General features: G+C 41.9%; 1 protein-coding gene across 5 annotated transcripts in view; it reads right to left on the minus strand.

The window, feature by feature from the left end:
• The window catches only part of LOC140457142 (uncharacterized), a 191,055-nt gene that overhangs the window by 89,261 nt on the left and 74,760 nt on the right, over positions 1–27,034 (minus strand). For 4 of the 5 annotated variants that reach the window (XM_072551192.1, XM_072551183.1, XM_072551218.1 and 1 more), the window contains exon 2: positions 523–601. In XM_072551192.1, the coding sequence (XP_072407293.1) occupies positions 523–601 (79 nt within the window). Of the gene's footprint in view, positions 1–522; positions 602–17,566; positions 18,179–27,034 lie in introns of those variants that run through there. The other variant, XM_072551201.1, reaches the window with a different exon arrangement.

Below are 27,034 nucleotides of genomic sequence, written 5' to 3' on the forward strand. Positions count from 1 at the left end.
CTGCCTGTACCACAAAAGAGTTCCAGATTGCCACCACCCTCAGAACGAAAACATTTTTCTCACACACCCTCTAAACCACCTGCCCCTTACTATAAATCTGTGCCTTCGATCCCTCCCTCAATGGGAAAGGTTTTCCTGTCTATCCTATCTATACCCCTCATAATTTTAGGCATCTCAATCACCACCCCTCAGTCTTCTCTGTTCTAAAGGATAACAACCTCAAGCTTTCTAATCTTGCTAACTGAAACGCTCAGTCCTGGCAATGTCTTCAAGTCTAAAGCTCCCAAAAACAGCACTTTTCCCCTAAGTGAAGTGGATGGGTCTGCAGTCAAAAGACAGCCTAGGTTAGAGCCAAAAGGATGAACAAGTTGCCCACCACATCAATGTTTACATTTGCTTAAGGTCATTTCCTTGACAGTTTACATATTTTAGGTTAAATTGCACCTAAATATAATCTATACCAATTTCCTCAAGCATAGTCAACAACATACAGGACAAACCAGTCATTCATTCCTTATTTACCTTGGTCAATCAGTGCCAGTTCTTGATTCTCCCCTTCCGAATCGTCACTGTCATCCTCATTTCTTGGCGAGTAGGATATCTACCAAGACAAGTCAGGAAGATAAAGCAGGTCATTGAAAGGAATCAAAAGGAGGACTAGGCAATGCAGAGAGAGTAAGGGTTTCTAAGCCACACCAGTCTATAGAAATATAGAGAGGTAAGATTGGCACCAAGGGTTCAATGAGGGGCTCTGCAGTATTATCAACCCTGTTTGGACACATGTCACTGAATAACCTCCCACTTCCAAGCACCTTGCCATTACGGATCCCATTAATTGTTTCAGAAGGCCATCCTCAGTTTACCACATTCCCCCCCCAACTGGATGCAAACAAACAATCTCACCTTGACCTAAATGAGTAAGCAGATAAGAACACAGGATGTGATCTTTTCCAGTACTTCAGTCACTCCAGACTGAACGGAGTTCTCACATGCATACAAATTCACCTACGGACCAAATTTTTTTTTTTGAAAAGAATACAGACTTTATTTTTGAACTCTACCCTTGTTTAACAAATCCATTAATGGATCTCCTCCCTGTAAATGATTCAGTCAAATGTACTCCAGTTTCACACTTGCTCGAGAGTGACCTTTGTTATAACCCTCTTGCATATTGATCCTGAAATAGACTGCAAATACGTGAGGGCCAAGTCTAACCTTCACAAAATCTGCATCCTACTGTGAATGTTTTTTCTTAAACTGACACGAAGATAGTTGCTATCACACACTGAAACATTTAAGACAGAGGAGTAACAACAGGTAGTTCAGCCCATTCAGTCTGCTCTGCCATTCGGAGAGATTATGGCTGATGTGATAATTCTCAGCTCCATTTTCCTGCCTTTCCTCCATAACCTTCCATTTTTTTCACTGACAAAAAAAACACCATCTAGCAACCTCACTTTTGAATATACATAATGATCCAGCCTTTACAGTCTTCTGCACTAAACAAGTCCACAGATTTACTAACCTCAGAAGAAATTCAACCTCATCTCTGTCTAAGGGTGTCCACTTAGTCAGAGATTACACCCTTTGGTCTTAGACATTGCCAAAAAGGAAACAACCTTTTAACATCTAACCTGTCAATTCCCAAAAGAATTTTGCACATTTCAATTAAATTGCCTCTCATTCTTCTAAGTTCCAATGAGTACACGGCAAATCTACTCAAACTCTCCTCATAAGACATTCCTTCCTTACCTTCTCTGGACAGTCTGCAATGCCAATATATCAATCCTTAGATAACAGGCTGAAAACTGCATACAGTATTTCAGTTGTAGTCTGATTATTTCCTTACGTAGTTTTAGCAAGAGCTAACTATTTTATATATTCCCTTTCCTTAGAAATAGAAGTCAACATTACATTTATCTTCCTTATAACCTGAACATGGATGTTAGCTTTTTGTGGTTTATGCACAATGATCCGTGAATCTCTACGTTTTGTAGTTTTCAGTCGTCTTTCTCCATTTAAATAATATTCAGCTCCTCCATTCTTAATATAGTAAGTAATACCGTAGAGACTCTAGCATAGTGTCTCTCTCTACCACTAATCCTCAGACAGATCCAAGACAAGATTCGACACGGTAGGCTGTTCTGAAAAGGTCAAATTGCATGGAATCCAGGGAGAGCTCACAACTGGATGCACCATTGGCTTCTTGATAGGAAGCAGAGGGTAATAATGGAAAGTATACTTGTCGGATTAGAGGCCTGTGACCAGTGGAAATGTCTCAGGGGTCGGTGTTGGGCCCATTCCTGTTTATTATCGAATGAATGATTGGGAACAGAATGTACAAGGCATGATTAGTAAGTTTGCAGATGACTCTAAAATAGGTGGTATCATGGATAGTGAAGAAGGTTGTCAAAAATTGCAGCAGGACCACATTCAGCTGCAAAAGTGGCCTGAGAAATAGGAAATGAAGTTTAATATAGAGAAGTGTGGTCTTGTATTTTGAAAAGTCTAATAAAAAGGTAGGAGTTTCATGATGAATGGTAGGGCCTTGAAGGAGTGTAGTGGAACAGAAGTACCTTGGCATCCAGGAGCACTGTTCTCTGAAAGTGGAGTCACAGGTAGACAGGGCAGTAAAGAGGGCTTTTGGCCTTGCATTGCTTTTTCATTAAGCAAATATATTGATGTTAAAAACTACAGGAACTTCAGAACGGTTCTGAAGGAGGGTCACTGGACTTGGAACGTTAATGGATTTCTCTTCACAGATGCTGCCAGACGTGCTGAGCTTTTCCAGCAATTTCTGCTTTTGTTTCTGAATATACATAAATTATTCAGGTGTTCGGAAATAATTCCATGTGCTTTTTATTAAATAATGCTTTACTTGACTTAAAATCTAAAAAAAAAGCCAACGTCATGTTGATGATCATTCTGAATTAACCAATTCCTTCTACCCATTTATCTCTCTATAGTTGGTTTTTTTTAAAAAGTCTTTTGCCCAGAGAAAGAACAAGACCAGCACGGATTGTGTGTACCTATTTGTCACTGAGAATGTAGTGGAGTGTCATTGTCAACAGCTTCCCAGGCTGCATGTTGAAAATACAACCTCATTAACAATTGTTCGCCCATTTCAGAATTTGAATTCCGCTACGATGAAGGAATAGTGATATACCAAAAGTAGGGTGGGGCTTGGCTTTGACAGATACATAAAGATGGTGGATTTCACCACGTCGGCAGTTTCTGTTCTTCTCAGTGGTGGGGGTCAGAATGTTGAGTGGTGCTTGAGAAAAGTGGCACAGAAATTGCCAATGTAACAACAGTCACTGCCTTTCAGAAATTACTTGTGTGAAGCTGTTTTAAATGATTCAATGACCCTAATCTTTTTTCTATTGCCTGGCAACCAGTCAGTTATTCATACCAAACATTGAGCAAAGAAGGTCATCCTCAAGCACAGTTTAAATTTACCTTCCACTAATTGTAATTCAGCTTAGAAGAATTAGCCTGGATTTACCTCATCTACATATAAATACCACTTAGCATATTATGTGTTATTAATGTTGTATTTATCACATAATTCTTTACTCGAGTTGTACATTATCAATGCAAGGCAAGACAACAGATTAGACCAAAACATTTATAAAGTATCACTGGTGACACATCACACCTCTCAAAAATCTCAAAGTACTCTGAATACAAAGGGTTACTTTGAAAACACTGACCCACTCTGTTTGCCAGTAGGCAAATGCAGCAGCTATTTTACATACAGCAACACCCCACAAAGAACAGAAATATGAACACAGTCCTTCTCTGTTTTCTTTTAAACTCAGTGTTAGTTAAAAGGATAAATTGAAATTGCCTGGTCAAAATTTAAAATAAACTTGCTTATGCCTTAAAACTATGATTTCTAACCCTCATCAATGGCCCTGGGGTCTCCTGAAATTAAAACATTCAACCACTCATTTATTACTGCACAACAAAATCATTGGACTAGTAGAGAAAAAAAACGGTGGATTTTCCACTTTCTTTTGGTTACAGAAATAGTAGAGATGGGATAAGGAAATGGCAAGTTGAGTGGGAAAACTACTTGCAGACAGGGAGTTCATGTGATAAAACCTTCAGGAATACATTTAAATCAGAGTAAAATTATCTAAAGAAATCAATCAAATCAAATCTCACAGACTGGCTCCGTATCTACTATACCATTGACTGACTGTCAATTTGTGGGACATAGCACTGGTAAGTATTGATCAAGTAAAACACAACACAGCCAATGGCTGCAAAGACTTGCCATCACTGATTTCTTAGAATTGAGAGCAGTAAAAGAAATGTGCCTTTATACAGCACTTTTCATGACCACTGGATACCTTAAAGTATTTTTTTTAAATCAAATAAGGAATCAACATTGCAATCTTGCTTAATATAATAGCCCAACATGCACACAGCAAACTCTCAAACAGCAACGTGCTAATGGACCATCTAATTCTTTTTGTGATCAGGACCTCACCATAGGATCAGTTACGTCAACCTAAAGAGGATAGGCACAGCTTTTGGTTTAGCATCTGATCCGAAAGAAGTACATTCAACATGAAAGAACTCCCTCAGTACTAGACTGGAACATCGGTCAAGGTTTATCTGCTTAATGTTTGGAGTGGGACTTGAACCCATAGCCTCTGACTTCAGGATCTATTTATACAAAATTATGTGAGAATTTCAAAGTGTAAATCAGAAGAAACATTATCAAATGAAAAGAGGGTTGGTAACCAAAAGATAGATATTAAGATGTCGCAAAAGAAGCAGATGGTGATGTGAAGAAAATTCTTCTAAAATAATACAATGATGCTTTATAATCTGGAATGCATTGTCTGGTAGGTTGTGGAAAAATATTTAATCATGATTTTAAAAGAGAACAGATAAATATTTATAAAGTAGAACTATTGTGGTTCTGTTCACCGAGCTGGGAATTTGTGTTAGCGCAAATTCAACGCAAACTCTGGGTCAGATATGTGGGTGACACCTTTGTAATCATTAAAAACACAGAAACCCCTGTCTAGGTGACATCCTCGGTGCTTGGGAGCCTCCTGTGAAGCGCTTCTGTGATCTTTCCTCCGGCATTTGTAGTGGTTTGAATCTGCCACTTCCGGTTGTCAGTTCCCTCTGTCCGCTGCAGTGGTCGGTATATTGGGTCCAGGTCGATGTGCTTATTGATTGAATCTGTGGATGAGTGCCATGCCTCTAGGAACTCCCTGGCTGTTCTCTGTTTGGCTTGTCCTATAATAGTAGTGTTGTCCCAGTCGAATTCATGTTGCTTGTCATTTGCGTGTGTGGCTACTAAGGATAGCTGGTCGTGTCATTTTGTGGCTAGTTGGTGTTCATGGATGCAGATCGTTAGCTGTCTTCCTGTTTGTCCTATGTAGTGTTTTGTGCAGTCCTTGCATGGGATTTTGTACACTACATTGGTTTTGCTCATGCTGGGTATTGGGTCCTTGGTTCTGGTGAGTTGTTGTTGGAGAGTGGCTGTTGGTTTGTGTGCTGTTCTGAGTCCTAGTGGTCGCAGTAGTCTGGCTGTCAGTTCGGAAATGCTCTTGATGTATGGTAGTGTGGCTAGTCCTTTGGGTTGCGGCATGTCCTCGTTCCGTTGTCTTTCCCTTAGGCCTCTGTTGATGAAATTGCGTAGGTATCCATTTTTGGCGAATACATTGTATAGGTGTTCTTCTTCCTCTTTTTGCAGTTCTGGTGTACTGCAGTGTGTTGTGGCCCTTTTCAGTAGTGTCTTGATGCAACTTCTTTTGTGTGTGTTGGGGTGGTTGCTTTCGTAGTTTAGGAATTGGTCTGTGTGTGTGGCTTTCCTGTAAACCTTTGTGGTGAATTCCCCGTTCAGTGTTCTCTGTACCATCACGTCTAGGAATGGGAGTTGATTGTCCTTTTCTTCCTCTCTAGTGAATCGGATTCCTGTGAGTGTGGCGTTGATGATCTGGTGTGTGTTCTCGATTTCTGTGTTTTTAATGATTACAAAGGTGTCATCCACATATCTGACCCAGAGTTTGGGCTGAATTTGTGGTAAGACTGTTTGTTCTAATCTTTGAATTCCCGCTTCTGCTAGGAGTCCAGAGATGGGTGAGCCCATGGGTGTGCCGTTGATTTGTTCATATATTTGGTTGTTGAATGTGAAGTGTGTTGTGAGGCACAGGTCTAGTAGTTTGAGTATGCCGTCTTTGTTGATAGGTTCAATGTCCTGTTGTCTGTTCTGTCTGACTAACGATCCACATCCATGAACACCAACTCGCCACAAAACAACATGACCAGCTATCCTTAGTAACCACACACGCAGATGACAAGCAACATGAATTCGAGTGGGACAACACTACTATTATAGGACAGGCCAAACAGAGAACAGCCAGGGAATTCCGAGAGGCATGGCACTCATCCACAGATTCAATCAATAAGTACATCGACCTGGACACAATATATCGACCACTGCAGCGGACAGCGGGAAATGACAACCGGAAGCGGCAGATACAAACCACTACACATGCCGGAGGAAAGATCACAGAAGCGCTTCACAGGAGGTTCCCAAGCACTGAGGATGTCACCTAGACAGGGGATGAAACATCTGCAACACAAATTCCCAGCTCGGCGAACAGAACCACAACAACGAGAACCCGAGCTACAAATCTTCTACAGACTTTGAAAGTAGAACTATATTAAAAGGAATGGGACTAATTTTTTTTAAAATTCTAGCTGGCTAAGCCAGCATTTATTGTCCATCCCTAATTGCCCAAAGGGCAGTTAAGAGTCAACCACAGTGCTGTAGGTCTGGAGTCACATGTAAGCCAGACCAGTAAGATGGCAGTTTCCTTCCCTAAAGGACAATAGCGAACCAATGGGTTTTTCCAACAATTGATATTGGCTCATGATTCAGATTTTTAAAATGGAATTCAAATTCCACCATGTGCCATGATGGGATTCAAACTCAGGTCCCCCAGAACATCATTGGGACTCTGGATTAACAGCCCAGCAATAATACGAACAGGCCATTGCCGCCCTGGAGCACTAGCACAGGCACAATGTGCTGAATAGCATATCAAAATTGCCTGTAGTGTTAGATGTAGGGGAAGGGGTATGGGTGGGTGCGCTTCGGCGGGTCGGTGTGGACTTGTTGGGCCGAAGGGCCTGTTTCCACACTGTAAGTAATCTAATCTAATCTAAAAAAAAGATCTACAATTCAATAGCTTATAAAAGGATCTACAATTTTTCACCAGATTGAAGCTTTCCTCCTCTCATTAGAAATTTACAGACAGCTATGTTGAAGAAATGGCTTATTTACACCCAGCACAAAATGGCAGTATGGCACAAAGAAGCTCAATATTATCATATCTCCACTTCAGCATTCCTGCCCAGGAACAGTCACCAAATGCAGTCACCTCACATGAAAGTAGGTAGGGAGGACTATGTTTTTTTTTCCTGGTGAGATTGTCCAGAATCTGAACTCAAAATTGGAGCTACGCCACTCACTATTGAAATCAGGAATGACATGTTCACACAAACAGCACAGAAAATTTAGCATCTATATACAATAGGTGTGTGGTTGTTCGGTGACTGTTTTTGACCAGTCCAGATATAATGGGCTGTTTGTCTTTTTCTATGCTGTAGATCTCCAGGATTATACACCTTTGTACAACTAGGAATTTATGAAGAACTAACAGGATAAGAACAGGCTATTTGTCTCAACTACCTGTGCCTGTGTCAACACTCAACCACTCTGTCCCATGCATGCATCAAACATTTCACTGAATGTCTTACTCCTGTTGCCATGAATCACCAAGTTACTATAAGTAGTAGAACCAGGAGTTGATCATAAAGTCTATAAAGCTCTTGCTCCATAATTCATGATGGCTGAATTTCTACCTCAACCCCATCTTCCCATATCCCTCAATTTCTCAACTCTGGAAAATCTATAGATCTCAGACTTAAATATCCACAACAACTGAAAATTTAAGGCTCTCTGAGTGCAGAAGTGTCTCCTCTTCTCTCAGCCCTAAATTACAAATATCATGTCAGAAATTATGACTCCACCAACTGATTGTAGATTCTCCAGCCTCAGGCATTTGACAAGTTTTACACTATTCAATGGGATCACCCAACACCTTTCTAAACTGCAGAGAATACAAATCCAATTGACTCAATCTATCCTCAAAAAAAAGGACCCTCAAATCCTCCAACTAACTTCCCAGCTAAGGAATCTTCATAAACTTTGCTGTACCCTCTTTTGGCAAATACTTCCTTCCTAAGGTTCAGAGGCTATATGCATATTGATTTTACACTCCCTTGCAGCAAAGGACAACACTTACTTTGCCATTGTAATTGCTTTTTGTGCGTGAATGTTTACTCTGTGATTTGTGTACAAGAACATCCAAATCTCTCTAAATACCAAAATCTAAGACTCCATCTACTAGTTTCCATTCTACTTGCAGTTTCCAGCCATGGCTTAGTCAGTACTCTGTGTCTTGGAGTTAGAGCATTATCCCTGTTCCAGACCCGGATCCTAAAGACTAGTTTGACAATCCAGTGCAATACAGGGGAAATGCTGGGTTGTTAAACTTGTGCCATATTTTAAATGAAATGTTAAACTGTACTCTAGGTTGTCCATATCATTTTGAAGAACAAGGTTATTCCCAGTGCCTTGGCCAATATTTTACCCTCAACGAACATCACAAAAAAAAACATATTTTTGGGCCAATATCATATTGGTGCTTGTAAAGGTTTCCTTGCACAAATTCACTGATATTTTCTACAATACAACATTGCAAAGTGCTTTGGAATCTCATGAAAGGTGCTATATAATGGAAGTTTTTCTTTCAAGAGTGAAGGATCTCTTATTGTCACATATTATACTACCTTGCAAGTTCTATTGGTCACGTATATTTGCATTTACAATCATCAGCATCATTCTCACTGCTTAATTTGGATTGATTCTACTACACATAATTACCATTCTCAGACTAAATACTTCATTCAAGTTGATCATACAAGACAGACAAGGAAAAAATATAGAAATAGACTCTCATATCCAAGAAGGTTCTCTCTTGATTAGAGCTGATTGAATTAAAAAGAGCACTGGCCATTCTCAGGTGTGAATTTATTATTCTACCATTCCATTCTAGGGGTTTCTTAGCAACTGAGTATCAATCACATTGATGCAAAACTGGACTCGCACAAAAACTAGACCAGGTAATGTTAGCTGTCGGGAGTGTGGTGCTGAAAAAAGCACAGCAGGTTCAGACAGCATCCGAGGAGGAGAATTGACATTTCGGGCACAAGCCCTCAGGTTAGGATAGCTGTATTCTTTTCACAAAACTGAACTCAAAAAATGAAATACTAAACGAGATAATACTTTTTTTGCAAAAATCTTACAAATTACCTTTACAGTAGTGAGTTTTTTTGTAACCTGCCGGTCTTTTAAAAATAATAAAATTCTCAAAACGCGATACCACGGCTTTATTCGAACCCCCTGCCGTGAGAGTAAAAACCTTTCAATTACTAACTCCGTAAAAACAAAACACACGTAAATTTCAATCTGCACAGTGCTTCGTCCTTTGGGTTTAATGAGAAAAGGTCATGACGATTACCAGCAAGTTCACAAAACAATACCGAATACAGTTTGTCTCGAAAACAGGACAATTTCAGTTCTGCTGCGCGGGAGGAATAAAAACGCCTTTTCATTGTCAATTTCCAGCATTTTGCTGTACAACGGAGTGGGCAACACAAAAAAAACTTCTTTATTCTCATCTAACTGCAGGTCAGAAAAAGTCAGACCAACACCCAGCATGAGTGTGAACTTGGGTGGCATGGTGGTTAGCATTGCTGCCTCGCAGCGCCAAGGGCCTAGGTTCAATTCCCGCCTCAGGCAACTATCTATGTGGAGTTTGCACATTCTCCCCGTGTCGGCGTGGGTTCTCCTCCGGGTGCTCCGGTTTCCTCCCACAGTCCAAAGATGTGTAGGTCAGGTGAATTGGCCATGCTAAATTGCCCGTAGTGTTGGGGGGTGGGTTGCTCTTCGGCGGGTCGGTGTGGACTTGTTGGGCCGAAGGGCCTGTGTCCACGCTGTAAGTAATCTAATTTCTTCGCATTGTGACGGTTATTTCCGATTTTATCTTGCATTTTGTTGTCAGAAACAAAAAGCCGGCATGAAGGCCGATAAATCCCAGAATTCACTGCGGGTCTGAAAGCCCTGTATTCGAACCAAGGTGCCGTACATTTAATTGGAGGTATTCACTGTCGCTTGGAATGCTGGGATATTTCACGTCCATGAACAGGTTTGGTTTCTTTCCCCGTTTATAAATCCCGTAATGTACCTTCAGGTGGCAGTTAAACAAACTGACAAATATTCACAAAAAATGCAGAAACAGACACAACGAGGATTAAAAAGACAAACATTTTAAAACATTCAAAAATTAAAAAAAAGACAAAATATTGCAATTACTGAAAATCTAAACAGGAAAAGCAGAAAGTAACCCATGGGGATTTGAGAGATACCTCTGTACGTCTCTCATTGCAGATGCTATGATCTGAAATGCAATCTGCTGAAAGGTGCTCAACTTGGAGAAGATTTTTCTCCCCACTGAAATTTCCTGGCCCGCTGAGTGTTTTCAGAAGGTTCTATTCTTACTCTGTCCAATTCTTACTCTTCAGGCCTACCTAACAGACTCAGTGTCTCAATGGGCTGTACATTTTCTCCCAATGAAAGATGCTGACTGCTTGTTGCAAAACAGCTCCAGGGAGTCCTGATGCCTTCACAGGTGTAACCCAGAAGCTATTACTCAGTCTGAACATTAAACAGGTTCTCCTAGTGTAAAGGAAAGGAGTAAAGAGGGGATGTGAGGCATAATGAGCATAAGTGAAGCCTATTCTGAGCTAAAAGGCTCAGGTTCAAGTCGCACCTGCTCCACAGTGTGTGCGATAGCATCTATGAACAGATTGATTCACAATCCACAAATATAAAAGGGCTTTTGTAGCACAGTGGCAGTGCTCCTAACTCCATGATTCATGTCCCAACAGCTCAAACAATTCCTAATTAGCCTATCTGCCTGAGAACATTCTGCAGTGATGTTCTGGAGTTGAGATGACTGACTGGCAACATCTACGGTTCTAGTGGTAGTGCCCCTATCTCAAGCCCAACTCTGACCAGTATAATAACATCTCTGAACTGACTGATACATATCCAATTATGTAAATGGCAACAAAAAGAACACTGAATAACAAACAAGAGAATGGAACAACCAGCTAGTTCTTTTCTGTAAGCCAGCAGTACTCCGAATAAGGCATTAGACAATAACAACAGAAAAAGGCCCTTGCATTGAGATTATATCTGGGCTGGCTCTTTGAAAAGTGTAAGTACAGTGTAAACACTGATGAAACTGCAACTGGAGTATCACGAACAGTTCTGGATCCCTTGCCTAAGAAAAGATATACTTTCTGCAGTTGGAATGAGCAGAAATTGATTGATTGCTGACAGGGTGGAAATGTTCTATGAAGAAATAATGAAGAGATAATGGGAGTTTCTCCAGAGTTTTCTATTTTTATTTCAGATTCTGTAGTACTTTATTTTTATTTAAGAAAGAGGATATTCCCTCTTGCTGTGGAATCTACAACCAGTGGGTGCAGTTATAAAATACGACTCGGACTTTCTGGGAACTGAAATGAGAGGAATGCTTTCACTCAGAGGGTGTGAAACTTGGGAATACTCTACTCTGAGGGCCGTGGAAGTTCAGTCATTAAATAAGTTCAAAACAGACTGATTGATGTAAATAGTAGGAACACATCTAAAGGATAGATGTACGATGTGGAAATATGGCATTGGGATAGATGTTCAGCCATGATCTAGAATAGTGGAGCAGGCTTGAATGATCTATTTATGTTCTGATGTTCCTATCTAACTGATGATACTCACCCCACACCACAAACCATATGCACATTCTCCCCTACGTGCATTATATCCAGGTGTTGCACAATTACAACTGCCTGACCAAAATCAGCTAGGGTCAAGAACAGATCCTGTACTGATCTGGTAACATAATAAAAAAATAACCTTCCACTATTCTTTCATTATTTTTCAGGCCTCAGAGCTGGAACAGAAAAATAATATTTATATCAGTGCGATATTGACTGCGTGCAGCTTTAATGTATTGTTTCCCAGTTGGTGCAATGATGCTCACAGTATGTTAACAAGGCCAATTCTTATACTGACAAACACAATCTGCTTGCAGTTGCTCTCACATTGTCAGGCTCTGTCATCTTGACAGCCTCCCAAGCCCAGCCAGTGCAGCTATTACACTTCACAGTCCCACAAGCAATCCCAAACTATTCTGTTACTGTACAGAGACATGACTGACTTTGCACAATTAAGCTGCATTTTCACTGATGTATAACATATGCACATTCTCCTGTTCACAGCTTTGAGGTTGGAGGAATAGCAATACAACAGCTCTTCTCATTCATTTGATATCATCCTTTGTGAAACCATTGATAGGAGAAGAGTTCAAAGATACACCTGAACAGAATACCAGCTCTGCAGTTTCAATAGATGGGAAAGAATAACAACAACAACAACGTAAATCTATCTCACTCCTTTAACATTAAGACAAAACCTTAAGACAGGAGCAAAGAAAACAAAATAAGTCATGGAGTCACTTAAAAGAAACATCAAATTATATTGAATTTAAGGAGTATTTTATAAAGGATGACAAATAGAAATTGTACTTTAAAGGTCATTAAGTGCAGAATATTCTTTTTTTCATTCCACCTCACCCTTTAAAGTTAACAATTCCCTTTAATGCTATAGCATTAGATCTAATCAGAAATGCTAACAGAAAATAGTCTGTTCCCCAGCATCTGTTTCTGCCACTCTAGCTTCTGAGCATCTTGGATTCACTTGGCCTCTGGCCTTCCTTCCCTCAGCCAGCTTTGTTGAGATTTGGAGTTCAGCTTGTGACCCAGAGGATTTTTTTTTGGTTTGTTTTTGAAACTTCAGTTTCTTGCCATTTCTCTTTGCAGAGCAAAATGAGTTACTTGGTCAAACATCTATAGACTCCAGCAACGCTGCCATCTGGAGTAGGGACCAATCAATCACTGGCAGATTTGTAAAATGTGTCAGGCTTTGTGCAACACTCAGGGAACATATGTGATCATTTATTTACTTATTCTTTATAGAGCTTGTTGTGAGCAAATTGGCTGCTGAATTTCCTATATTATAACAGTCACTACATTCCAAATGGTATTTAACTGGCTGTAATGCACTTTTGGAATTGAGACATTCTGAGATCACGATATACAAATGCATATAGTTGTTTCAAAAAAGTAGATTAAACAACCACATCCATTTACAGAGACAGAAAGATAACATATAATTTGGGCAGAGAAATGGCAGATGGAGTTGAATCCAGACAAATGTGAGATGATGCATTTTGGAAGATCAAATTCAGGCAAATTATACAATAAATGGAAGATGCTTAAGAGCATTGACACAGAGAAATCTGATGTAGAGGCACACAGATCCCTGAAAGGGGCAACGCAGGTGGATAAGGTGGTCAAGAAGGCATACAGCACATTTGCCTTAATCGACCAAGGCATCACATATAAAAAGTTGGCAAGTTATGTTACAGCTGTACAACACTTTAGTTAGGCCACATTTGAAATTTTGAGTGCAATCATGGGTGCAGAAGAATATGGATGCTTTGAAGAGGGTGCAGAGAAGGTTGCCCAGATTGTTATCTGGTCTGGAGGGTTTTAGTTATGAGGAGAGATTGGATAAACACGGATTGTTTTCACTGGAAAGACGGAGGCGGAGGGTGACCTGATAGAGGTCTCCCAAACTTTTTGAGGGGAATAGATAGGGTGGATTGTCAGAGGCTTTTTCCCCAGATTGAAAGGTCAAGTATAAAGAGGGCACAGGTTCAAGGTGAGAGGAGGAAAATTCAGGGAAGAAGTGTGAGGAGAAGTGTGGGGAAAGTTTTTCACACATAGGTTGACGGGTGCCTGGAATGCACTGCCAGTGGAATCAGGCATGTTAGCAACATGTAAGGTGTACCTTAATAGACATATGAATGGGAGAAGAACATAGAAACAGCCATGGACAATAAGTCGCTGTTCTAAATAAGGATTAGAATTGGTGCAGGCTTGGTAAGCCAAAGGGCCTGTTCCTGTGCTAATTGTATAACATGACACTTGTGTAGCACCTTTCATGTATTAGAACATCATAAAACACAGAGGGATGTGCAAGAGGGCAAAGGTGGTTACTAAGGGGGTGGAATGGAGAGGGGAAAATGAGGCCAGGGAGGAATTGGAAAGCAAGGATGCAAGTTTTTTTTTAAATTGAGGGCTCTTTAAAAATGAGAAAAACATGGATCAGAGGTAATGGGTGTACAGGACAGGGAACTAGTTTACACAGAGACAGCAGGTACCAAAGAGCTGCCGGCCCCCAGAATATGTGCCCCAGTCAATCTTTTCAGGAACAAAGGGGAGAAATTTGCATGAGAGGAGGAGTGATTGTAAGTTTACAAGGCTGGATGCAATCACCAATTTGTTGACACAAGTGTGCCCCTGTCACATTATATCTGATGAAGCTTAACAGAATTCCTTTGCACCACAAATATGCTGGTGGGCCCCTCTTGTCAGAGTACTGCATTTGTTGCTTCTGCACCAACGTTTAGAAACTGTGAAATCGTATTTCATTCAACAAGCAACAATCAGACAATGGCACAATGTATTGGCTGGAGCAATATTACTCTCTGAAGGCTCAGTCCATCAACTTTACTCAGGGTAGCTGATGATTCAGCTTATTATTTTTCCCTCCAGATTAATAGACTGGAAAGGCTGGAACGTTTTTCACTGGAGCACAGGAGGTTGAGGGGTGAACTTATTGAGGTTTATAAAATCATGAGGGGCATAGATAAGATGAATGACAAGGGTCTTTTTCCTATGGTGGAGGAGTTCAAAACTAAGAGGCATATTTTTCAGGTGAGAGGAGAAAAATTTAAAAAGGACATGGGGCAACTTTTTTTTTTTTACACAGAGTTCATGTGGAATGAACTGTCAGAGAAAGTGGTGGATGCAGGTACAGTTACAATGTTTAAAAGATAGGTTCATGAATAGAAAAGATTTGAGGGATATGGGCCAAGTGCAAGTGGATGGTACTAGTTTAATTTGGGAACATATTCAGCGTGGACTGGTCAGACCAAAGGGTCTGTCTCCATGCTGTGTGACTCTATGACTCTACACCTTTGTCAAATCGAGTTGGACCTGATCCAAGAGCTTGCTTTTGTCCTAGGCTCCTGTCTCTAGTCACCTCTATACACCCACCACTGGTTATCCAACTGATTGGAAAAGCAAACACTCATGAGCAGATTGGTAGACAGGGATCATCCAATTCAACAGCCATTTATCATCTCTAACTTTATTTTTATCACATTTTGATTATACTTTATAAAAGTAGTTTTGCTTAATGCTGTCAGTTATCTGATTGCTGTTCCCAGCCCTGTCTTAAAGGAAAATTCCTATTTCCGAGACTATAGAACAATCCCAGAGCTTTGGAAACATCACATCTAATAGCTAAAAACTCACACGATTGTGTCCCTTGACTGTACCAAACTAAAACTGGCTTCCAATCCAATAAACAATCTTCCAATGGCCAGTATTGAGAAAGGTAGGTTCATCTTGTGTGTCATGCCCATTCAGACACAGAAGAAGAATAAGCAGCACAGCAACAAGTCATACATCCCAAATGTCACAGGAGCTTCCTTTCACCCCACTTCTTCTATTCCATCAACAAATCAATCTGGATCATGCACGTGTTAAATGCACAAATGCTAACTCAGCTACTACATGCGACAGCAAATCATCATAGAGTCATAAAGATATACACCACAGCAACACACCATTCGATCCAACCCGTCCATGCCGAACAGATATCTCAACCCAATCTAGTGCCACCTGTCAGCACCCGGCCCATATCCCTCCAAACCTTCCTATTCATATACCCATCCAAATGCCTTTTAAATGTTGCAATTGTACTAGACTGCACCACTTCCTCTGGCAGCCCATTTCATACACACACCACTCTGCATGAAAAAGTTGCCCCTGAGGTCCCTTTTATTTCTTTCCCCTCTCACCCTAAAACTATACCCTCTAGTTCTGGACTCTCCCACCCCAGGGAAAAGACTTTGTCTATTTATCCTATCCATGCCCCTCAAAATTTTGTAAACCTCTATAAGGTCACCCCTCAGCCTCCGACGCTCCGGGGAAAACAGCTCAAGCCTGTTCAGCCTTTCCCTGTAGCTCAGATACTCCAACCCTGGCAACATCCTTGTAAATCTTTTCCGAACCTTTCAAGTTTCACAAAAAAAAAAATCATCTGATGCCACAAGTCTTATGTTTCTAGTCATCAGCCTGGTCAGCTTGGGCTACTGGATGGATGAGCACATTTGGTGCCCTAGTCCTTCTGTCACTGCCCTCTGCAATCCAGTGCCAGGCTGAATCTGACAGGATCAGAAACCATGGGAGCAGTGCAGATTGGGTCATCTGCCACCCCAATCCAAGACCACTATGCGCCCCCAACAGAATCGGCAGGCGTTTTCCTTTTGACTTGGGGGGCGGGGGGAGGTTTGAAGGGTGAAGGTCGGGGTGTAAGAGAGGAAGGGGGCCAAGTGAAGAATGGTCCATAGATGGACTTCATCCAGCCAACTAACCACTCTGTGGCACCACCAAGGGGATCAGTGTTACAGGCTGTCCAAATGCCAAGCCTTCTTCTACCCATCACCCACTTCCCCCAAATTGAGGTCAACACCTTCGTCACACGAGAAGGAAGCAGTGACCCATGGCTCAATCCTACTGCAAATTCTCTTGCAAGGATGCCTTCCTTGAAGAAGCTCTCCTCCTCCCTCTACAAGGTATCTTAGCCTGCTTGGCACACCCTCCTCATTCCTGAAGAAGGGCTTATGCCCGAAATGTCGATTCCCCTTCCCCTTTGATGCTGCCTGACCTGCTGCGCTTTTCCAGCAACACATTTTTAAGCTCTGATCCCCAGCAAGTGCAGTCCTCACTTTCTCCTTACAACTCAGGGAATAGCCATAACTGACCACCGGCACCAGGAAAAGATTATTTGACAGACACGGCAGTGAAAGGAGGTACAGGAAGGAAAAAAAAAACAGAAAAGAAAGCGGCAACTTTACACGAACCTTTCTTTTGACAATAATGGCACATTAATGAGCAAACCAATAACTGATGTGTAGTGCCCATCGACAGCTGTCTCAAAAGTTAATGTCTCATTAAACCGGAGATCAATTAAGAAATGCATTTAAGTATCACTTTTTTTAAAAAAAACTGTCTAACTTAATCGTCTGGTCTCAAGCTTGTTCTAGCGATCGTGCAAACTAATCGAATAATTAATAACTCAGTGTCTTCAGAATAGCCATGAGAGACTGCCTTCTTTCTCAACATGTCACATGGCCCATTCATAAGATGGCAAGGTTACCCACACGCTAAACAACAAAGTTGGAAAAATACACTGCACCCTACTCACCTTCAGCTGAAAGGGCTGGATCTCATTCAACGTTTGTGCTCTGAGTTTTTTGGTTAGGACCTTCAACATTGTGTGAAACAAAACCTAATGGGTTGCAGAATCCGTTTAAAAAAAAATGAGTGCAGGAATGTTGGAAGTAGGTGTGCGATATCAGTCATTTAAGGCAGGGCAAGAAGGGATCCTGAGAGATACCAATAGCTACGAGGAACTTGTTGACTGCAGACGCTCCTAAAACCAGAGCAGCCTTACTCCTGACTGCCTCCTTCAGTCCGATCTCTTCAGCGATACAATGGCTGGAGCAGTGGGGGCTAACAGCGATCCAGAGCTTTAACGACAACGCAGTTCCGCTACTGAGAGATTACAGGATCTTGCACAAACACACACACTCTCTCTCTCTCTCTCTCTCTCTCTCTCACTCTCACTCACTCACACACACACACACACACACACACACACACACACACGCTGCTTGGAGGTTGTAAATGAGGGTTGAATTGGGGGGGGGGGGAGGGTCGATGAGGAAGCCGTCTCCCGCACAGACAGCGTGAAACCCGTGTGATGTTAGGACGTTGTCACACGCGTTTCTCTTTCCTCATCAGCCACCGACCTTCCTCATCCACAACTTTAACGAATAAAACCGAGAGCCCCCACCCCCAGGGCCCGCTATTGGCCGACCGATTGAGAAAAAAACACATCGGAGGGGAGGAGGGAAAGGCTGGTATCACCCCTCGGGGCGGAGTTAAACCTGAAGAAGCTTATTCCTTGAAATCTTGCACTTTTGACACCCCCTGTTGGTAATTGTAACACATTAGGCGCTTGGGGCTGTGTACAAGTTAAAGGTGTTAATTGTAAGAGAGATTTGTGTGTGAAGTTCCAATAAGCACGTTATTCTAGTTTGGATTTACCGGCGGAGTAATTGCATGTGAAATAAATGCCGACATGTAAATTGACATGGATGTGCAAATACGTGCCTTTACTTACATATTGATTCAATAAAGGTGTACACTTCAGAGGAACAATATTGCATTCCTATGTATACAGTAAGGATAGTGGGACTAAAGGCCTATCACAGACAAAATGGTCTACGACATAATCCTATTTCCACTTGCACACATTCAATGACTGAGAAGTGTCACAGAAGTGCTATGGTGCAGGAGGCTATTTGGCCCAATGTGTCTGTGCCAGCTCTCTGGATGAATCTGAAGACTCACTGCCTTTTTTCTGCCTCTTCCATGTGACCCTGACATCATTTTTATTCAAATATTCATCCAAGCACTTTTAAATGCTTCTATTCCTCTGCCATATTTCCAAGCAGACAGCTATTCTTTGGGGATTTGTAATTGAGAATTGCGAATGTACAAACAAGGAACAAGATTTCGCCATTTGGTCCATTAGGCCTTCTCTGCCATTCAGTAGATCATGGTTGATCTGATTTTAATTTTAACTCTACATTATGGTATATCCTGATAATCTGAGGTGTAGTGTTTGGAATTAGGTCAGCCAGGTCGATCTCATAGAATATGTGTTCCCTGGTTAGGGATGTTGATCTGGTCCAATCAAGGAGTCCTGGCTGACAGATATAAACAAGTGTGATCCCTGCCCTCCCCTTCACTGTTTGATCACACAGCATTGCCCCTTTGATGTGAAGGGCACTGCTTGTCACTGGCCACTCGGGTGTTTCTTTCTTCCTGGTGGTGGAAATTTGAATAAAGATTCATGCACCTTGTGTCTTTCACTGTGTCTCACACCTGTACACACACAACATGGGTGCTGGGGAAAGAATAAGCTCTACCGCAGTTAGGCGGTAGTGTGGGGGTTTAAATAAAAAAAAGAAAATGAAATGAAAAATAAAGAAAAAAATAAACAAGTGTGTCAGAAGTTCACTCCAGGATGTAAGTCTGAGCTAGCTTGGTCAGTGTCATGTACTATGCATGTGTTAAAAAAAAAGGTTACTTGGTGATGGGATACTGGCCTTGGTAGAGCTATTTCAGTGGCAATGAGAGAAAAACACAAGAGAAGAAAATCCCTGAAGAGATTCACTCACAAAAGTCATTTTTTGTGTAAGGGTAAGCATTTCTGGCATCATGCCACTATTTGGGAAGTTTGACTCATTCAATTCTGCCGTCAAAGACGGGACCCAGTATGTGGAGAGTGTGTTTTTTTCAGGCAAATTACATTGGGACAGATGAAAAGCCCAAGTAATTCTCCTGACAGCTTGTGGACCTGCAGCTTTATCAGTTATTAGAAGCTTATCTTTCCCTGAGACACCAGATTCTAAAACCTTTCGAGAGTTGATGGTTTTTGTTAAGGAATATTACAACCCCAAGTCACCTCTAAATCTGAGATGCTGTAGATTTTACACAGCAGTTCAAGATCCAGGGAAATCCATATCGGGAATCTTGATGAGTTTAAGACATCTGGCAGAGACATGTGATTTTGTTTAACCATAAGTGAGATGCTGAGAGACCGTTTGATATGTGGGTTTAATGATGTGACCATGCAAAAGCCCCACTCGTTGAAGCCCAACATGACTTCAAACAGGCACTATAACTGGCTTTGTCATTAGAAAGTAGCAAGTGGAGCTTATGAGTTACAGGGTAATCTGATGGATGTGGATACTCTTGCCAGGCCAACTGAGTTTGGGGAACACACTTTAATGAAGGCAATTGCATAGCCTCAACACGCATCCTGAACAGAGGGACTTTAGGTCAGCCCACAGCAAAACCCCAAAACAAAGCCAAACCTCAGCCAAATGGTTAAAATTTTCACGAGTTTTTAGAAGATTTGCAGCTCAGGTTGAGGTTCTGGATGTATGTTTGCTCGCTGAGCTGGAAGGTTCATTTTCAGATGTTTCATCACCGTACTAGGTAACATCATCAGTGAGCCTCCAGTGAAGCACTGGTTTTAGTGACCAGCTTTCTATTTATATGTTTAGGGTTCCTTGAGTCGGTGATGTCATTTTCTGTGGTGATGTCATTTCCTGTGGTGATTCCATTTCCTGTTCTTTTTCTCAGAGGGTGGTAAATGGAGTCCAATCAATGTGCTTGTTAACAGAGTTCTGTTTGGAATGCCATGCTTCTACGAATTCTCAGGCATGTCTTTGTTTACCTTGTCCTAGGATGGATGTGTTGTCCCAGTCGATGTGGTGTCCTTCCTTATCTGTATGTAAGGATACTAATGAGAGTGGGTCATGTCTTTTTGTGACTAGTTGATGTTCATGTATCCTGGTGGCTAGTTTTCTGGCTGTTTGTCCAATGTAGAGTTTGTTACAGTTCTTGCAAGGTATTTTGTAAATGACATTGGTTAGTTAAAATTTTCTCAATGATCCAGGTTGGCAGGGCATTGTAGTTGCTACCAGTATATGGATTTGAGACAGCTAAAGAGTCCCACCACACTCAATTGAGTAAGAGAACTCATAGGCCTTTATCTAAGACAGTGCACACCCTAGAAAGTCTACCTATAGCTGGTTTGAAATTGCTTAGCACCAAATCAGAACCAAGCAAAATATATGTCTGGTTAAATGGTCACCTAATTCTAATGGAGGCTAATATTGGCACAGCTGTATCAGTGACTGCAGAACCAGTCTTTTCTAAAATTCATTCAGGACTCCAACTTTTAAGTTTGTGCAAGACTTCAGCCAGGCTGAGAACATACACCTGGGAACCTGTACAAATTAAGGGTACAACATCGGTTACGGTGTCATATGAGAAGTGGCTGATTCAGATATCACAAAATGTAGTAAAAGGCTCAGGCCCAAGATTGACGGGGTGAAACTGTTTGAGAAAGATTCAACTTGCTTGGCTCTACCTTTTTTGATGAGAAAATTGCTGCCTGAGTGAAGTCTTAATGAAAGACCCAGAAGTTTTCAGGAAAGTCTGGGGACTATCAAATGAGCCAAGGCCATCTTACATGTTGACCAAGAAGCAGTTCCATAATTTTGCAAGACCCAGTGCCATTTATCTTATGTGCAAAAGTAGAGGCAGAAATCAGGAGCCCGGAAAGCAAAGTAATCATCAAGCCAGTATAATTTGCAGAATGGGCTGCACCATTCGTAGTGATTCTGAAATGTGATGAGTTGGTTCTCTTTTGTGGAGAATTCGAACAAACAATAAACCGCTTTTCACAGATGGATAAATACCCAATCCCTCACACAGAGAATGTATACACAAAACGGGCAGAAGGGCTGTCCTTCACGAAGCTGGGCATGAGTCATGTGTACCTGCAATTACAGTTAGACGAGGAGTCCTAGAAGTATGCAACAATTAATACCCATAAGGGTTTGTGCCAGTATACAAAGCTGCCATCATCAGCCTGTGCCATTTTCCAGCAGACAATGGAGAACAATTTACAAGATCTACCCCAGATCACTATTCATCTGCTAATGACCGGGAAGACCAACAAAGAGCATTTAGAGAACTTGGCATAGTGCTTAAACATTTCACAAGGCAAGTGTATGCCTTAGGAGAGAAAAAAATGTGTGTTCCAGGTCCCCGAAGTGATCTATTTGGACTGCAGAGTTGACAAGACAGGGCTACAATCATTGGAAGATAAAGTAAGGGTGATCAAAACTGCCCTGGTCTCCACATCTGTACCGGAGTGTATGTCTTTTCTTGGGTTAGTGAATTATTATGGAAAATTCATACGTAACCCGGCTCCATCCTGGTACCCTTACACCTGCCATTGAAAAAGGGCTAGCCTTGGTAATGGTCTTGTAGCCAAAATGTAATCTTAGGAAAGTGAAGGAGCATCTGTCATCATCTAAGGTGTTGGCCCACGACAGTCCCAAGCAAGATGTGGTGCTGACATGCAATACCTCCCTGTACAGTATCATGTGGCAAGGGCAAGTTAAAGAAGACATTGCCGTGCTGCTGATAGCTTCAGGTGAAATTTAGCAGTGGGCTCTTATTCTGAGTGCATACAATTACAAGTTGGAACACCATCCTGGAGGCTAAGTAGCAAATGTGGATGCCCTGAGCCACCTTCCCCTGGTGGATACACCACCGGTAGTGCCACCACTAGAAGAGTCCATTCTGGTCTTAAACATTCTGACACCCTTCCAGTCAGCACTGACAATATCAGACATTGGACACAAAAATAATCCCATCCTGGAAAAACTAAAACAGCTGGTGGTGATGTGGGAAACAAAAGGGCCATCACAACCAGAAACATGGGGCAGCACAGTGGCTCAGTGGTTAGCGCTGTGAGGCAACTAGGGACCCGGGTTCAATTCCAGCCCCGGGTGACTGTCTGTGTGGAGTTTGCACCGTCTCCCTGTGTCTGCGTGGGTTTTCTCTGGGTGCTCCAGTTTCCTCCCACAATCCAAAGATGTGCAGGTTAGGTGAACTGGCCATGCTAAATTGCCCATAGTGTTCAGGGATGTGTAGTTAGTTAGGGGTAAATGTAGAGGAATGGTCTGGGCAGGTTAATCTTTGGAGGGTCAGTGTGGACTTGATGGGCCGAATGGCATGTTTCTATACTGTAGTGATTCTATGAAGATCTTTCTGGACCTGGTGAACCCCGATCACAGTAGGGGATGGCATATTATTATGGGAATAAGAGTGATTGTTCCGAACAAAGTTTATTGCCAGATATTGGCTGAACTGCAGCAGGGTCATCCAAAAAAATGAAGATGTTGGTGAGAAGTTATGTCTGGTGGCCAGGATTGAATACTGACATAACTGTATTGGTGGGACAGTGTCCAGAATGCCAATAAAGACAAAAAGTACCAACAGCGGCTCCCCCACATTCATGGGAATGTCAGGTAATCCCTGGACTTGGTTACACATCAACTATGCAGGTCATTTCATGGGCTTTATGTTCTTAGTCATTGTGGACACCCATTCAAAGTGGTTAGATGTGCAGAAAGTTCATTCATCAAACATGGGGATGACAATAGAAAAGCTGCAGGCATCTGTTGCAATATACAGACTCCCAGAGGTGCTGGTCACAGACAACAAGTCATCATTTACCAGCAAGCAATTTGAGTATTTCCTGAAGTCAAGTGGCATTTAACATGTAAGGATAGCTCCATACTATCCAGCATTCAATAGTCTGATGGAAAGAGCAGTCCAAACTTTGAAGGCAGGCTTAAAGAAACAGCCTACAACTTCAATCAATACCAAACTGTCCTGGTTCCTGTTTGATTGTCAGATCACCCCTCAGACAACTACAAAGACAGCTCCAGGAGAGTTGCTAATGAGGGGAAGACTCTGCACAAAGTTAAACCTGACCTTCCCAGGCCTGGGCAAGGGAGGGAGGGTGAAACGGCATCAGGAATGTCAATGACTCCCCTAAGCGAGAGAGGTTGTTTATTTCAGGAGAAAACGTTCAGTGTCAAAACCACAGGAATGGCCCCTCATGGGTAAGAGGCATGATCGATATGAGGTCAGGTGCCATGATATATAAAGTTCGGATATGTGAGACGTTCCTGAACAAGCACGTAGACCACAAGAAAGCTGCAACTTCACAGATGGAGCAGGAATAAAACATACTTGGTCCCTCAGACCATTTGACAAGGCTCTTGAAACCCATGGGTTCTCCCCTTCTGTCTAGCATCAAAGAAACCTCTGAGAATGAGATGGACACGGCAGCCTCATCACCATGGTCCAGTACACATCGCCAGTTTCTGAGGTAGACTCAGAGGAACGAGACCCAGTGTAAAAATGCCCCAGGAGAAGCTACAGGAAAAAGAATGGGCCAAGGTCCCAGGACCTAGTTGGGGAAAGATATATTGATTGGAACAAGGTCAGCCAGGTGGACCGCACAGAATATGAATTCCCTGTTGTGGTTGGTTAACCTGGTCCAAACAGGGAGCCCAGGCTGACAGAGATAAATAGGAGTGTCAGGGGTTCTGTTCACTCTAGGGGCTGGCTCTGAGCTAGTTGGGTGAGTGTCATGCACACATAAATAATTGGTGACGAGATACTGACCTTTGTGGAGTAATTTCACTTGGCAATCAAAGATTTATCCACATCTGCTTTGAAAATATTTAAAGGTCCCGTATCCACTGTATCTTGAGGAGGAGAATTTCAAAGACTCACAACCCACTGATAGAAAAATGGTTTCATCATCTCTGTATTAAATGGACGACCCTTATTTTTAAACAATAACCCCCCCAGTTCTAGGTTCTTCTTTAAAACATTCTTTTGACCTCCACACAGTTAAGTCCCCTCAGAATCATATATGTTTCTATTAAATCAACACTGACTCTTCTGAACTCCAAAAATACAGGCCTACTCTGCCTAGGCTTTCCTTATAAAGCAATCGACTCGTACCAGAAATTAGTCTAGTAAACCTTCTCTGAACTGGTTTCAGTGTATTAACATCCTTCCATACATGCGGTGACCAGTATTGTACACAGTACTCCAGATGCAGTCTCACCTGTGTAACTGAAGTATAACTTTCCTACACTTGTACTCAATTCTCCTCACAATAAAACAAGTATTCTATTCGCTTTCCTGATTATTTACTTTACCTGCATATCTCAGTCTTGAATATACTTAATGTAGCAACCTCAACAACCCTTTGTGATGAAGACTTACACAGATTGAACGGAAGAGGCTGTTTGCAGGTAAAGGGACATCTGGCAAGTGGGAGGCTTTCAAAAGCGAGATAACAAGAGTTCAAGGCCAGCATGTTTCTGTTAGTGTGAGGGTAATGCTGGCAGGAGTAGGGAACACTGGGTGACGAGAGATACTGAGGCTCTGATCAAGGAAAAGGAGACATGTGTCAAGTATTCGGCAAGAACTTTCAAAAGCTGATTGGGGGCAGATGTTCGCAGGTAAAGGGACAGCTGGAAAATGAGAAGCCTTCAGAAATGAGATAACGAGAATCCAGAGAAAGTATATTCCTGTTAGGGTGAAAGAAAAGGCTAGTAGGTATAGGAAATGCTGGATGACTAAAGAAATTGAGGGTTTGGTAAAGAAAAAGAAGGAAGCATATGTCAGGTATAAACAGGATAGATTGAGTGAATCCTTAGAAGAGTGTAAAGGCAGTAGGAATATGCTTATGAGGGAAAACAGGAGGGCAAAAAAGGGACATGAGATAGCTTTAGCAAATAGAATTAAGGAGAATCCAAAAGGTTTTTACAAATACATTACAGACAAAAGGGTAGCTAGGGAGAGAATAGGGCCTTTTTGTGGAGCGGCAGAAAATGGGGTAGATACTAAATTAGTATTTTGCATCAGTCTTTCCTGTGGAAAAGGATATGGAAGATATAGAATGTAGGGAAATAGATGATGACACCTTGGAAAATGTCCATATTACAGAGGAGGAAGTGCTGGATGTCTTGAAACAGGTAAAGGTGGATGAATCCCCAGGACCTGATCAGGTGTACCCGAGAACTCTGTGGGAAGCAAGAGAAGTGATTGCTGGGCCTCTTGCTGAGATATTTGTATCATCAATAGTCACAGGTGAGGTGCTGGAAGACTGGAGGTTGGCAAACGTGGTGCCACTGTTTAAGAAAGGTGGTGAGGACAAACCAGGGAACTATAGACCAGTGAGCCTGACATCTGTGGTGGGCAAGTTGTTGCAGGGAATTCTGAGGGACAGGATGTAAATGTATTTGGAAAAGCAAGGACTAATTAGGGATAGTCAACATGACTTTGTATGTGGGAAATCATGTCTCACAAACTTGATTGAGTTTTTTGAAGAAGTAACAAAGAGGATTGATGAGGGCAGAGCAGTAGATGTGATCTATATGGACTTCAGTAAGGCATTTGACAAGGTTCCCCATGGGAGACTAGTTAGCAAGGTTAGATCTCACAAAATACAGGGAGAACTAGCCATTTGTATACAGAACTGGCTTAAAGGTAGAAGAAAAAGGATGGTGGTGGAGGGTTGTCTTTCAGACTGGAGGCCTGTGACCAAAGGAATGCCACAAGGATCGGTGCTGAGTCCTCTACTTTTTGTTATTTATATAAATGATTTGGATGCGAGCATAAGAGGTACAGTTATTACGTTTGCAGGTGACAACAAAATTGGAGGTGTAGTGGACAGCGAAGAAGGTTACCTTAGATTACAACAGGATCTTGATCAGATGGGCCAATGGGCTGCGAAGTGACAGGTGGAGTTTAATTCAGATAAATGCGAGGTGCCGCATTTTGGGAAAGCAAATCTTAGCAGGACTTATAAACTTAATGGTAAGGTCCTAGGGAGTGTTGCTGAGCAAAAAGACCTTGGAGTGCAGGTTCATTGTTCCTTGAAAGTGGAGTCGCAGGTAGATAAGATAGTGAAGAAGGTGTTTAGTATGCTTTCCTTTGTTGGTCAGAGTATTGAGTACAGGAGTTGGGAGGTCATGTTGCGGCTGTACAGGACATTGGTTAGGCCACTGTTAGAATATTGCATGCAATTCTGGTCTCCTTCCTATCAGAAAGATGTTGTGAAATTTGAAAGGGTTCAGAAAAGATTTACAAGGATGTTGCCAGGTTTAGAGGATTTGAGCTATAGGGAGAGGCTGAACAGTCTGGG

The sequence above is a fragment of the Chiloscyllium punctatum genome, chromosome 3 (assembly GCF_047496795.1).
Source record: "Chiloscyllium punctatum isolate Juve2018m chromosome 3, sChiPun1.3, whole genome shotgun sequence".
NCBI lineage: Eukaryota > Metazoa > Chordata > Chondrichthyes > Orectolobiformes > Hemiscylliidae > Chiloscyllium > Chiloscyllium punctatum.